The following is a 15,048-nucleotide window of genomic DNA, read 5'->3' as shown; positions in this document are numbered from 1 at the left end:
TTTCTTTTAGTATTTCGTACATTAAAACGTTGAGAATAAAATGCAACGCAGATCTTATTTTCCGTTTATTTATTTTCTAAATGCATATAAAACTGCATTTAAATCAATTGTTATACAGCGAGAGGAGTGGGTTGGGGTATATCTTTTGATGGCTTCACCTCGGAGATTGGAACTGATGGCGGTACTTCTTCTTTCGGTTCCACGATCGATACATAGTCAGGAAGAGGCTTCTTCGGGCCGCTCTTGCCATTGGGATCCCATGGTAGCATAATTTTAACTTTGATTCCCAATACGCCTAAGATATATTACAAACATAAGTAATACGAATTGCAATACATATGAACGACCATAAAATAAATTGAATGTAAAATAAATTTCTGGTAGTTTAAAACAACTAATTTCTGTGAACACACTTGCTATATTAGTCAAAGTAATTGCCATGGTAATATTCGTACCTTGCCGCAGGAGTACATGTCGGGTGGCAGCATTCACGTACTCGTTAGTCGGCTCACCCGAGTGAATCATGAGACCATCAACGAACTTCATTGATTTCGCTCTTTGACCACGTAATTTGCCGCTGACAACGACCTCGCAGCCTTTCGCGCCGGATTCCATGATGAAACGCAGAACGCCATAGCATGCTCTGCGGTATTATAATAAAATAATAATTAATGAAAATTGCAGAAGGTGCAATTAGGATTGACAAACAGTGAACGGCAGATAAAACTCCGATGTACCTTCGTACAGCAAGACCTCCAATTAGCTTGTAGCGAAGAGACTCTGCCTGCGCGATAGCGCACAAACCACGGGTGGCTACTTTTTCAGCGTACAACTCGACATTCTGGTCCTTGAAGTTGAAACGCTTCTGTACCACAGACGTCAGTTCCCTGATCCTGCGTCCTTTCTCACCGAGCACGCTCTGCGTGTGGGTGGCTAGTAAAATGATTTCAGTCCGATTTGGCGTCACGCGGACTTCCACGCCCGAATAGCCATCTTCGGCGAGCTCACGAGTCAAGAACTCGTTCAACTCAGCTCTGAAGACACCGTCGCCTACGAACTGAAAGTGAAAAGAACCAAATGAATGTACATTTATAAAAAATCTTATATCAAATATGACTATGTAATTTGATTTATCCATAGAATATAATTTATTATACAAAAATTGTTTTATTACATAGATTTATATTGAGGAAGCTCGTGCAAATTTACGTTATCAGGTGCATAGTGGCAAATTAATGAAAATTTACATTTATTGAGTTTACTTTTTTAGGTTATTATCATTAAAATATATAAATTAATAAATTATTCAAGCATTAAATACGTAACACCAGAAAATTACAGAGAAGACTAAAATACACCAAATTCCATTTAATAGAAATGTGTACAGTTTAAATAATTTTGAGAGAAAGGATACGTGGAATTGTAAAATCCACGTGAGAACGATGCCGGAATCCCATGTCATCCGCAAACCGCGGGTATCGCATTCGTCCGATTTTCGACGAAATGTCACCCCGGGAGTTCCCAGCGTTGCAACTACAAGAATATGATAGACTTTTGGAGATCGCTACCTTCCTCTTTTTAGAAATCGTACGGTTCTCCATCACTGCCTCATGTTTTAGCGAAGCCAACGAAGAAAAAGAGAAAAGAGACACGGCCGAACTTAGGTGCACTCAAGTGCACTTTATGCACTAAGTGCACCTTAAACTGCACTTTAACTCTGTCAATCGATTGATAAATCTCCATCAATAAGGTTCGAGTCTCCGCTAAATCGGGTTTGAGTCTCCACTAAATCGAATTCAAGTCTCCGCTATAAATTGTAAGTAGAGAGAAACCTGAAAGCGGAATATAGATCTAAGAATACAATCGTCTTTTTGAATGTTGCAAATGTCGCGGATATCTAATTCCAGAATATTATACGCTGTGCTTGCATGGAATTAAGAAATCAATTTTACATAGGATTTACTCAAAGCCTTTCTTTTACAGATTAACTCTTGCAAAAATGTAATAAAATGTAACGTAAATTGTATAACACAAGATGTTTAGCTATACCATTATTTATATAGTGCGATATTTTCTTTTAATATTAGAGTAGATATTATAATATTTAATATTATAATTAATTTAATTATCTAAATTCTGAATAGAAAATTGATAAGATAAAGTTTTCAAACTGTATTTGAAAGAAAACGTTTAAAGCTGAATTTTATTAAAGACTTGCATTTCGTTATAATTATTTAGTTATAAATATCTTATAAATACTTTCCTTTAAAAAAATATTAATTCTAAATATTTTCAAAGTAAGAGAATCTGTGTCTTTTACTACAGGTTTGTTAGAGCTACGTTGAAATCAATCCGCGAGAGTATTAAATATCACCGCCATTTTCGACCTAGCGTCCAGTTGTGTCCAAGCACTCCAAGTGCTTACTCGGCAAATCTTTAAATACCTACTGGCTGCACTCGTTGTCCGACCACTCTCCCTTTATTATATCGTGTCTACGTCGTCCGTTGCGTGACAACGCGAACGCACATCGTGAACGTGCGAACGTGCGTTCTGCGTCGACGTGCACGAGACATGGAGTGGCGAACGGTGGTGGTGATAGTGCTGGTCGTGAGCCTTTGCTTCTTTATCGTACCGATCAGGGTCGGGCCCGATAAAGCTGTCGAGGAGGACGCGGAACTGTTCGCGAAATACGTAGCCCGATACAATAAATCCTACAAGGATGAGCCCGCGGAATATAATAAGAGATTCGAGCATTTTCAGGTGAAAGACGAGACGATTTTTTCTTTCTTCTCCAGATCGATCGTGGGAGATCGCGAATCGCGAATCACGATCGGTTTAAAAGGTTGCAACATTGCATTGTTCTCCTCGGACTTGACACGTTATAATTTAAATATAAATTTCGTTAAGAGATTTAAATCGTAAACACAAATGTTACGCGCGCTCGCACGCGCGTATTATGAGTCACTCGTGTTTGTGTATGACTTGGTGCAAAGCACTAATTAGCTTTATCGGCAGAAGAAGAGTAATGATAAAAAGCGTTAAACTTGTTTAATTCTAGAGATTTGTTACAGTTTTACCTAGACATTGACGTTCCGCTACATATTCACATTTGTCGATTATTTTATTCCAAAATCTTCTGAAAAATAAATTATATAATGCAATATCAAAAAATTAACATGGTAACATTTAAGTTAGAAACTAATCTTTGCAAATTAGCGTTGCATGTAGATGCAATTTTCTTTTTTTTTTTACAATAGTATTATATATAATAAAGGAATGAAATCAATTGCAGAAATCATTGCGACATATCAAAAAGCTGAACGGTTTACGGTCGTCGCAGGAAAGCGCGTACTACGGGCTAACAGAATTCTCCGATTTGTCCAAAGATGAATTCTTGCAACAAACGCTACTCCCCGATTTACCTTTGCGGGGTGAGTTTAATTTTGACTAAGAAAAATAGCGATTAAGGCCCAGTTTCATAAGTGTCGATTAACTTTTAATCTTAGATTAACTCACTCTTCGTTTCCTTCTAACGTCCCCCTTAGAAAGAGACGAAGAGTGAGTTAATCTAAGATTAAAAGTTAACCGACACTTGTGAAACTGGGCCTAAGTTAATTAAATGTTTAAACTTGAAATACAAGCAATCACGAGATTAGAGCAACAGAATCAATGAATATCTATAATTCTGTTTTAGTTTTGGCGTACAACATATTTGCTTTTGAAAATATGTCTGTTTATCAGTACACAGCATGTTCGCGATAATATTTGTATTATTATATTATTTGTTTACTATATCATTATAATTAATACATTAATTAATTTGTAGTGTGTACAAATACGCGCCAAAGAATAAGTTTTACGAATAATTATTTTGTTTTAATATGCTAAAGACAAACGATCTTTAAATCTTAGAAATTTTCAAGATTTATTAAAATTAAGCTTGCTATATCACTTAAAAAATGACAAAGAGTTTCTCGAGAAAGCTCGATTCACAACGAGAACCATAAATTATTTTATTTCAAGACTAATGCTGAAGACGAAAGATCTTTAAATCTTGGATATCTTCAGGATTCATTAAAGTTAAGTTCGCTATATTATTTAAAAATTAACAAAAGTTTCCCGAAAAACTCGGTTCTGCTTGCAACGAGCGCAATTTAGTGTTGTAATTTATTTCTTGATACAAATGTAACAATTTTGTCAATTAGGGCAAAAACACATGATAGCGTCGTATTATCATCAGCATCTTACGAGCTCGGTTAATCGTGTGAAGAGATTGACGGGTATACCCTCTAAGTTTGACTGGCGGGATCAAAAGGTAGTAGGACCAGTTGCGAGCCAAGAGAGTTGCGGCGCGTGTTGGGCGTTCAGCACTGTCGGGGTGGCCGAATCGATGTACGCCATCAAAAACGGAACTTTATATTCCTTTAGCGTGCAGGAAGTAGGTCGTTATATTCCTGACACGCTTTTCTATTTGCAACGCGAGGGAGCCGCTCGAGGAAGAGACCCCGCGTCCCAAAACGCAAATTTTACGGAAGTGCTTTCACGGAAGCATCGTCGAATAAATTGGCCGTACACATTGATGGACATTAAAAGCAGCTGGGTTCTTATTCCAGCAGCTCCCTCTTGATCTTTCAACGTAGTCTTTGAACGCTTATACTTAGGGAACTAGAAAAAGTTTTGAGATTTAAGACGCACGAGAGGTTCTCTTAAACACTCCGAGAAAAAAAAACCGATTCTTTACGAAGTGAATATATCTTGAAAATCTCAAAGCTTTTTTAGATGTCCCTATATATTAACTCGTCAGCCGATATGGTTAATCCTCCGACATTATGCAGATGATTGACTGCATGCCAGGCGGTAACGGATGCCAGGGTGGTGACATATGCAGTTTACTCTCGTGGCTGTCGACGTCGAAAACAAGAATTACATCTGAGACTGATTACCCTCTCACATTGCGAGCCGATACGTGTAGATTGCCTAAGTACGTTGTATACAAATTGCGAAGATGTGTTTTTTTTTATCGAAGCACAAAAATATCATAGGACTTGATCTTTCAGAATAGCCGCGAAGACATCGGGAGTTATAGTAACGGACTTCACATGCGACAGGTATTCATTTTTTTGCTTATGCATTATTATTTATAATACATTATTTTTTCATTATTACTTATATATAGTGCTCGTTATTATTTAAAATGCTCCATTTTTTTCTTACACGCAAAATAAATATCGTACACACGCATTTCTTTTTTTTGCTATGTAATGCACGTCACTTGCCAAGTTGTTGATTATGTCGGCGTTAACAAAGGGTGAAAGCCTGAAGGCTGGACACCGCACTGTGTCCATTGCCCCGGTATTCGCAAATAATCGAGTTTGTTTCAGCTTTGTAGACGCAGAGACTGAACTTTTGACGCAGCTCGTTACTCATGGACCCATGGCGGCTGCTGTGAACGCCATATCTTGGCAGCATTATTTAGGCGGCGTAATACAGTGCCAGTGTGATGGTTCGTTCAACAGCTTGAATCATGCGGTGCAGATAGTAGGATACGACACGGCAGCGAGTATACCGCATTATATCATTAAAAATTCGTGGGGACCGTCCTTTGGCGACAAAGGTTACATTTACATTGCGGTCGGCAAAAATTTATGCGGTAAGATCAATGAACAAGCAGCGTGCAATATTTCGCGTTAATTGTATTGAGTGCTTATTTCTCTTTAACGGATAAACGAATATCTTGTCGTTTGTTTGCAGGTATAGCCAATCAGGTCTCGTCGCTCGAAGTTGGCTAACTAATCAGAATTTTAAATCGTAGCGTTTCCAATTTCTGACGAAATAAATCAAGAAGTATTATGTTAGAAAAAATTGTGTCTTACCTAATGAAACATTTGATTAAGTATAGCGTTAATTATATGTTTTCCATACCATATGTTATGTCAAAAGTCTACCAAAATACGATCACCTTAATAAAAGACGATCTAAGAGAAAAAGATCTTTCAGAAAGTGAAACAGTGATATCTACAATCGTTAAAAGTTATACACAGCTATGTGAGCTTTTTATATTATGATTGACACTATAAACAAACGAGACCTTAATTTTTCTTTGGATTATTCTGTCTAATCTATATTTACTAATTAGTAATTAGTAATTTTATTAATTTTAATAATTAATAAATAAAATAATTTTCAAACATTTGAAATTTTTGTTTCTAATCTTAACGCTATCGTAAATTAATGAGAATTATGCGTGCTGGTTTTAGAAATATATAGTTCCAACGCTAAAAAAATCTTAAAAAGAGCACTCGTCTAACTGTAATATCTAATTAATATCTAATTATATCAGAGTGAATTTATAATACACACTGACTACATTAAAGAAGTAAAACTTATTAGAGTTTTATGAACTTTGCTGTGTGATGTGCTAATTTACGAGCTTTCTAGAGAGTCCGCCAATTCATCTTGATCGTCCGAGTTGCAGTCGTACAAGGCGATTGATAACTTCTTTTTCATTTGCTTCGTCAACGGCGGAATCATATGACGTGGTATCAGGAAGGTCGATAGGTTGAACAAGTCCAGAAAAACTTTGTATCTATCGCTATTCGCCAAGACATAAAACAAGCGAAATTTTTTATTAAAACATTTGCATTTGCAAAAACTAATCGATAAAGTATTTGCCGTTTTATGAAACGCGATGAATTTCTGACGTAACGTATTGAATGATAATAATTGACAACAGTTATTTAAAATTTAAATGATGACTTCAGTTAAAATTATCGACAAAAAAACGATATGTATCTTAATGACTTATGACATTACAATGATAATTTGTGCTAATGATGCTTGTGCTCGCGATAAATAAGAAATGTTATTCGTGTTATTATTTCCGCTGCCACTGACATATATTTTCCGTAAATAAATTATTTCGTATTAATTAATAATTTCAATTAAGGCTCCTGGGTCGTTCGTTTTACGGCTGTTTATTAACTGTCAAAGAAAAGGCGTATAGACTTAACTTCAACTCGGAGTGTTTTCGAAGTGTGCTGAAGTGATCTGTAGTGTTATTTTAAGCAAATATCTTTTTATTTGGAAATACTACGCAAAAATTCTCAACGTGTCAATTCTCAACATTTCTCGCTTCTGACGTCACATCTCATGAGATGTCGGGAAAGAGCCCAGAAGCCTTAATTAATAATAAAATGGATAATTTTGTGTTAATAATTTCAATTAATTTTTGCCATTAATTGAAGCAGATAAGTACCTTAATGTGGACTTCAAATATTGATAGCCGGAGGAGCCACCAGTGCCTAATTGTTGAGATCCGATCATTCTTTGTACCATGATAACATGGTTATCTGAAAAGTAAAAGAACATTCTAATGGTTGTATAAACAAATCAGATTACAATATGATGCACACGCGCCTTTCACATAGTAATTATAAATAAATTAACTCTAAATTAAATTAAACTGATAATAATAATTATGTATAGATAGCTATCAGTGAACAATAAGAGAAACATTCTAACGATTGTGTAAACAGCTATATAAGATTACGTTGGACGCATACGCGCATTTTATAGGCAGCAATTATAAATAATTTAAGACTGATAAGTAATAATTATGTACGTACGAGGGAGTTCCCAAAAGTTTCCGAAATTATTTTTTTTAATATTTAAAGTGTACTTACAGGTCTGAAACATCAAACCCCTTCGAAATACTTTCCATGTGACTTAATGCAACAATCCCAGCGCCTCTCTCACTTCAGGAAACAATGTCTAAATTCTTCTTTCGGAATACGCGCGGTTAAGGGGTGCCAGCGATTCTTGTTGAATCTTGTTAATGTCAGCAAAACGGCTTCCTTTAAGTTGCTATTTTATAAAATTGTTGTCACATATGGAGAGGGGATTAAAGTTTCAGACCTGTAAAGCACACTTAAGATATTTTTTAAAAAATAATTCCAGAAACTTTTGGGTACTTCCTCATGTATAATATGTATGTACGTATATAATATAATTGATATATAATAATAATTATGTGCATTTGTATGTGAATGCACACGTTATAAGAAAATTTTAAAAATATTGTATTTGTTCTCGTGAATATTGTAAGAAAATTGAACAGAAATTGTTAAATTTTAGTAAAATGTAAACGTATATAAATAACAAGATATTAATAATGATTTTTCTTACACCTCCATTTTGTGATTAGAGAGTCGATGTCCATTAACGCCGTGAGGATTTGATGCGGCTGGCTGAATCGTGCTTCATCTCGATACAGGGTGATCATTATTGCTCCCTGAAGAGCAGTGTGTGAAAATCTGCGTTCCCCCCGTGACACGAGACCATTATGAAGCGACTCTTTGAAGATGCTGTCGAAAAGTGCTTTCCGCGAGCGCACATTGGTCAAATGATAATTTTTGGCGCATTCTTCTGATATTGTCTGAAAATTTGATAAATTGTTTGAATAGCAAATTGTTTCAAAATTCAAAAATAAACAAAGAAAATAATGTTGCGTATATTTAAACGGATTTCTTTACGCTTCTGTTTTTTGTAACTTTAAACTTTGCAAACTTGATCTTTAATGTTAATTATCTTCATAATCAAGCTTTAAATTTTTCCTAGTAAATGTTTATTATAATATATATATTTAGAAAGCTAAGTTCTTATTTTTTAATTGTGTTGTCATTATTTCACATTTTTCTAGAGAGAAATAGAGAGAGAGAGAGAGAGAGAGAGAGAGAGAGAGAGAGAGCTCATCGCTGAAGTTGTTGAAGAGATACGAATATAACTTAGTTATCTTTACAATATTATGAGTTAAGATTAGTGGCCTCGAGCATACTTACATTTACAGTTTGTTTTTGCTCGGCCAACATCTTCTCCACCGATCGCTTGTACTTTCCCCAGAAATCGAAGTCGTGTGTCTCTAGCCCTGGTGTTCTGCTCAACCAGCTCTGAACCAGAGTACTGAGACTGGGCTCCTCCTCAGATCGCTTGATCGCCTCGATAGCTTTAGGATCTCTCCCGAAGATCTTTAGGTAATTAGATTTGATCCTGAGTTCTCGTGTCACGCCCAGTTTGTTCTCCAGTAGACGGAATTGCAGCGATTGGAAACCCGAGGCCGGACACAATAAGTCTCTAAACGCCATGAAATCCAATGGTATCATTGTTTCCAGAATCGTCACTTGGTCCACCAATAACTGAAGATCGTGATATACATTTGTAAATAATTTTCGGCATTTTGTCAGTTTGTTTAAACAAAAAAAAAAGGAACTGACACGACCAAATTGTGCAAAGATATATTACATTGTTAAATGTACACAATACTGTTGTTTTTATATTATGCTTTCTATCATGTTAGCTCGATTGCATTTTAAATTAAATGAGAATTGACAATTTAAATAAAAGAATTAAATTAATAATTTTCATTTTAATAAGAAAAAGCAAAAGATAAATTTCGTAAAATGCGTGATTACAAATCTCGTAACTATGAAAGAACATCTTGAAATGTCCTCATCGATTGTCAGCGTGGCTACATTCGCATTTCTATGGGTGCCGGTGCAAGCAAAGGGTGCGTGAACGACATAATACGTTATTACAATGCGTTGCAAGGTGTATCTGGAAACAAGTATAGCTTTAACTATACTTTTTAGAGGACGTAAGAATGATTTTTCTTGACAAAAATTTGACATTATCTCGCAATTTGTGAATTTTAATTCATTCGTGTATATTGCATAGATTAGATGTCACATTTTACATATCTTCCGAGCGGTATTGTATACCAAAGACAAATTCAATTATTGAAGACAAGTTGCTCGCGCGTGTTACTCGCTTGTAATTCTATTTCGAGACACTCGATATTACGTGCTCGTGCGTATCGAGAATACAGTATCACGGAGAGACGGAGACGTTTTATTGAATCAAAATAAAGAAAGGTACCGACCGCACCTTCTGCGGTATTGAAATAGAGTAACGGGTTTGTTACCTAACGTAACTCTTCTCCGTTCTCCCTTTAATGCACGCACAAGCGCCCGGTATCGCATATCGTCTAGAAATATTATCTTACTGAGCCCCCGCAGGATTGAGTGTGGTTCCCACAGTCTGTCTTATTTATCACATCGTGCCTAAATCGGGAAAGAAAAATCGTCGCGCGCGTCACGCACTTGATACGCCGATCGTTACGAAATGTTCGATCTAGTTTATCGTAAAGAAGCAAGTTACACAAAGATATCAAAGCATATATTAATACAGCTGTAGCGCGGGGTGTTACGTTCGATGTTTTCGACACATGTAAGAGGATGTAAAAGAAACAGCTTTGTCTGGCGAGACAGAAAAATTTGATTAAAGGGACACGCAGACTGTGGCGAACTAATCGGCTTGTAATTAAGGGCCGTTCACCTTGCATCACCATCGCCATTATTGTTAAATAAGCGGATTTCTGTCCTGACATTTACTCAGCGTGTCGCTTTATAATTATATTCTATTATTAGACGACATCACATAAAATCCGCATTTCGTATATATAAGAATCTTTCTTGAAAGAATCGCCTTTACGTAGATACGTCGAACGTACCTTCAGAATAAGCACAATGCGATTCAATCGTTTGAGAATATCCAGGGTTTTCGACTCGTTCAAAACGTGAGAAATTCCATTGCCCCGGGTGGCGGCCGAATGATCGTTAGAAGACCCGTTGGATGCATTGCAATTGTTGGATTCGGAGCTGAAGAGTGCCCTAACGGAGTCGAGCTCGAAAATAATTTGCTTGAACCAAAGCTCGTACGCTGCAACAATTGCGATGCAAATTAGAATAATATAAAAGTTGCAATAAATACCTAACTCATAATTAATAAAATAATTATCAAAATATAAGAGCTATAATGAATATGTACGATGAAATTCTATTTACGAATTGCGTGTTTATAGGAAGCTCGCTTTTCTCGTCGTCCCAACAGTTTCGACATTGTTAGGAATTTCTTTTAAAAATTCGTCAACAAAAGTATCTGTCGTGTAACATCATAGATATTTGTTTGTATGTCAATATTGAGAAATTTCAGCAGTTGTCTTTTTTAAATCAGTTAATCGTAGATTAATTGTGTAATACATTTACAGAATTATTGTAATATATTTGATCAGTTTCATAAGTCACTGTATGCTATTAATCAAATTATTATTTAAAAAGTTGCAAAACAATTTTAAAATTATATACTTTATTTTTATAACTTTCTTATATTTTTATGTTTTCCATTTACTTTAAGGAACAAACTGACATTTTCTATTTTCTTTTTCTTTAAAACATTATTTAAAATATTGGAAAGAGACCATTTATTAAATCACTGAGCTTTCGCGCTATTGAAACAAAATTTATATAGAACGTAATGAAGAAATAAATAAAGATATTTTGCTGCTTTTTTCAGTGCTTTTGTTGTGGCATAGAAAAAAATTCAATTGCCAGACTATGTATAAAATTAACGTTAATATTTAGTAAGATACCTTGATGAGTGACAATAAAAAGATGCTCGTCGTGAACTGCATTGCCGTATTCGGCGCTGAGAAGCCTTTGCGCAGATAAGACCTTGTCTAAACACAGATATTCGCTATAGTTCAACGCCGGTCCTTGCCTGAACTCGTCTCGCTGTGCCTGATCGTTTCGATTATCCTCTCTTCAACAGATACGCCATTGATTTTTACGTGATGACATTTCAAATGAAAGAGACGCATGACCGGTTACAACGTGATAAAGTCGAATGATGATAAGCTTAATGTAATCTGTTTTGACGAATGTGTCATAAAACGCGCGCTTTCGTCATAACTTTATCATAATTAGTTTAAAAATATAGACTTTTCAAAATTATGTGAAAATACTGGATTTGAATTTATTTGATGTTTGTTCTGAAATAGAGCTTTTATTTTAGAGAGTACCTATGTTTTAAAACGACCGAATCGCGTTTTTTTTCTTTTACATCGAAAGGCAAAATAAAGTTAAGGAATTACAGAAAAGTTCAAAGTATAACCGTGCTTTTTTCACACACTAAAATATTCGCTATCGTAATCTGTAATTTTCTGTGATAAATAATAATCATGGAGATGTGTCTTTGTCTTTATGTATCTAAAAGTATTAAAAATTAAAAACGTAAAAAATTACTTACTCAATACTGCTCACTGGGCAAGACATTCCTCAAATGTGTTTCCTCACGTTGATATAAGAAAGTAGATAAAGTAACACTTTGAGATTTCACACGAAATCGATATTTCTTCTCTTCGTTTTAGTGAATGGAGTAATTTCTCGAATTCTCTTTTAATGTAGGTAACAGGTTACAATTTACTTGGAATATCCGATTGAGATTCCTTAAAATTGTCGAGAACCGCATTTGCATGTACGAGAGACCACACGCAACACACGTTGTCGAAGAGGTGGATGCCGCTCGACTAACGCTCGATTCGACCTTTAGAATTTATCTCTGTAATGACAGTATTGTTATTGAAAGAACTTCAGAGCGGAACGCTCTTGCGATAATGATAATTATTTTGTAATAGACAAATTGTTGAACGTTAAGTTAATATTTAGTTCTTCAAAACGGATTATTGGAGTTAAAGACACCTTTAATTATCTTTATATACGAAGACATTCCCATTTTTAACAAGCGCGGCCCTGCAAATAATAACGAAAAGAATTTTATTATATAAATTTCATTATTTCAGTTTAAGTATATGAATATTATTAAATAAACGAGAATTACTTTGTACGTTTTTCCACAAGTTATATCAATGTAAATTGTTGTTATTAATTATTACACTTGATTAAATTACATATTTTTTGGATATTTTTTATGGATATGTATGAACAGTTTAATGTATTATATAGTTATTATATTTAATAATTCTGAATATATAGTGAATAATATATAACGGATAGCATTTTTAATGGCAAATAAAAAGTACACCAATTTAAACGTATAGTTTAAATACAGAACTAGTAACTTTTTAGATAATTGTATATATACATTATACATATACGTATATACATTGTGTATATACATACATAAAATGTACATTATCGTGTGCGAAAAATGCCAGAAGACATATTTTTAAACATAGTTTATGAACATTTTAAGATAATAATACGAAAATGAAATAATACAAAAGGTTTTAAATATCCTTTTACCCATTCATATATCTATATATATGTATACATAGATAATTGCATGTACATATAATGTATGTACATAAAATTATCATTATACATATTTTATATACATAAAATTATAGATTATGTAGAAAAAAATATCAGACTGGAAAGTTTTAAACATTATTTACAAATATTAAAATAAAAATATAACAAGACAATTTTCGATATCCTTTTTAACAGTCCTTATGTAGTTTCAAATTTTTATTTTCAAAATTTTTATGCTAAAATCTTAATTTTAATAATATTAGCATATTTTGTTCAGAATGTTATTACAAAAATTCAATTAAATATTATCGGCTTGCAAACAAAAGATTGTTTTAAAAGTGAACAATCAAACGCGCGCAAATCGATTCTTAATTTAAGCAGTAATTTATCACAGGTAAGTCTATCGCTGTCAGTAATAACGTCAAACTGTTATCCATTGAACGATTTATTACAAAATTCTGCAATACTGTCTACCGCGAATTTCTTTTTGTCTATCCTGACTCTTCTCTCAAATGGCAGATGTCGCGTCGTGTACGCTTTATTGGTTTAGAGCAGTTAGATTATTAAAAATGGAAATATTCCAAACGTGTAAGAAGAAAAAGATATAAGATATATGAAGAAATTCTCTCGGTATTTTCATTATTAATTAAATTAAACGCAATAACGCAACTTTGCATTCATTTTTTATTTATAATAATTATTATAAATAATAAATATAAAATACAACTAACAGTCGATGAAATATACAGGCTAAAATCTCTCTCTCTCTCTCTCTCTCTCTCTCTCTCTCTCTCTCTCTCTGTCTCTCTCTCTCTCTCTAATAATTTTTAGATTATCAGATAAAAATTACTTTAAGAATTATGCTTGCAATCACGTAATGGAAAATTACGTTATAGAATTGCAGCCGAATAATAACAAACAATGCCGAGATAAATAAAGTTTATTAATATATAATATAATTATTATATAATTATATAATTATATAATTATATAAATTATAATATAGTTATATAATAATTATAATGGCCGCGACGATCCTGGATAGCAATAAAATCCGTTCGTGACATTTAATCGTTGACCGGACACGCAGTTTCCCGGAAGTATTGATAACTCCGCATCACTGATTATCATTTTCTTTGCTTCTCTCAGAACATTGCTCCTTTTCATCTATTTTTCGACCACGTGATCTATCGGGCTGACATATAGTACACGTAAGTGAAGATGCTCTACATTACGAAATTCTAAGAAAGGTAGCTATCTAATTTTCTATTCCAAACATACGATAGACTAATCTCGAATAAAGCGAAGAATTTTTAAAAATCTATATATTTAACAATTTTGCGTGAAATTTCTGTATTCAAATGTACTTGAATCGCGGAAGATTTGACAGAAAAAAGAACGAAATGTAATACATGCAGATAAAATGCACACATTGAAGAAAATATTTTTAACGGTGAATAGCATTCCCTGGAAAAATATATATACTTTGCGAATAAGTTTTATGCTAGAAAGATGTAACTGTATATTTATTTCAAGATTTATTGCAAGATTTCAACAGTCCGATCAACATGTCGCATTGCAGTCGTGCGCCGATAGTTGCATTTATATTTAAGTATCTCCCCGATCTACCATCTTGTTTTGCAGACGGTGTCTCCTTAATAGGTACGGCGGTTGCAAATTACTTGGAGATCTTCAATGATTCTACATGTCACTGCATGCGTATCACTTATTCCGGGGCCGGAAGCTCTGTTCGATAATATCTTCAATGACGTACGACGCTCGTTTACGTAATTGTGTACCATCGAGAAGTGTTTTGATATAATTACCAGGAGTGTGCACGAAGGATATGTTCATCGGACGCGTTTACCGCTAATTTCTGATATT

The 15,048-nt window shown here is 34.3% G+C and overlaps 3 protein-coding genes across 3 annotated transcripts; 1 reads left to right on the top strand and 2 right to left on the bottom strand.

Moving 5' to 3' along the window:
* Positions 1 to 52: 52 nt before the first annotated feature.
* Positions 53 to 1,705, bottom strand: Rps3 (ribosomal protein S3). The gene is made up of 4 exons (XM_071787182.1): positions 1,569 to 1,705; positions 738 to 1,057; positions 456 to 643; positions 53 to 295 (listed from the first exon to the last, which is right to left on the bottom strand). Exons 1-4 carry the CDS (start codon positions 1,599 to 1,601, stop codon positions 111 to 113), a joined length of 726 nt encoding a protein of 241 aa, XP_071643283.1. The 5' UTR covers positions 1,602 to 1,705; the 3' UTR covers positions 53 to 110.
* A 730-nt stretch (positions 1,706 to 2,435) lies between these two features.
* LOC139817568 (cathepsin O) lies at positions 2,436 to 5,692 on the top strand. Its single transcript, XM_071785768.1, has 6 exons — positions 2,436 to 2,761; positions 3,294 to 3,432; positions 4,207 to 4,439; positions 4,837 to 4,982; positions 5,059 to 5,109; positions 5,383 to 5,692. Exons 1-6 carry the CDS (start codon positions 2,573 to 2,575, stop codon positions 5,690 to 5,692), a joined length of 1,068 nt encoding a protein of 355 aa, XP_071641869.1. The 5' UTR covers positions 2,436 to 2,572.
* Positions 5,693 to 5,922: 230 nt separating this feature from the next.
* Vermilion (Tryptophan 2,3-dioxygenase vermilion) lies at positions 5,923 to 12,432 on the bottom strand. The gene is made up of 7 exons (XM_071785767.1): positions 12,140 to 12,432; positions 11,484 to 11,653; positions 10,566 to 10,774; positions 8,839 to 9,192; positions 8,186 to 8,435; positions 7,257 to 7,350; positions 5,923 to 6,593 (listed from the first exon to the last, which is right to left on the bottom strand). Exons 1-7 carry the CDS (start codon positions 12,163 to 12,165, stop codon positions 6,425 to 6,427), a joined length of 1,272 nt encoding a protein of 423 aa, XP_071641868.1. The 5' UTR covers positions 12,166 to 12,432; the 3' UTR covers positions 5,923 to 6,424.
* Between the last annotated feature and the right edge of the window lie 2,616 nt (positions 12,433 to 15,048).

The sequence above is a fragment of the Temnothorax longispinosus genome, chromosome 8 (assembly GCF_030848805.1).
Source record: "Temnothorax longispinosus isolate EJ_2023e chromosome 8, Tlon_JGU_v1, whole genome shotgun sequence".
Taxonomy (NCBI): Eukaryota; Metazoa; Arthropoda; class Insecta; order Hymenoptera; family Formicidae; genus Temnothorax; species Temnothorax longispinosus.
Note: the sequence above shows the minus strand (reverse complement) of the source record. Positions and strands in the feature narration are given on the sequence as shown.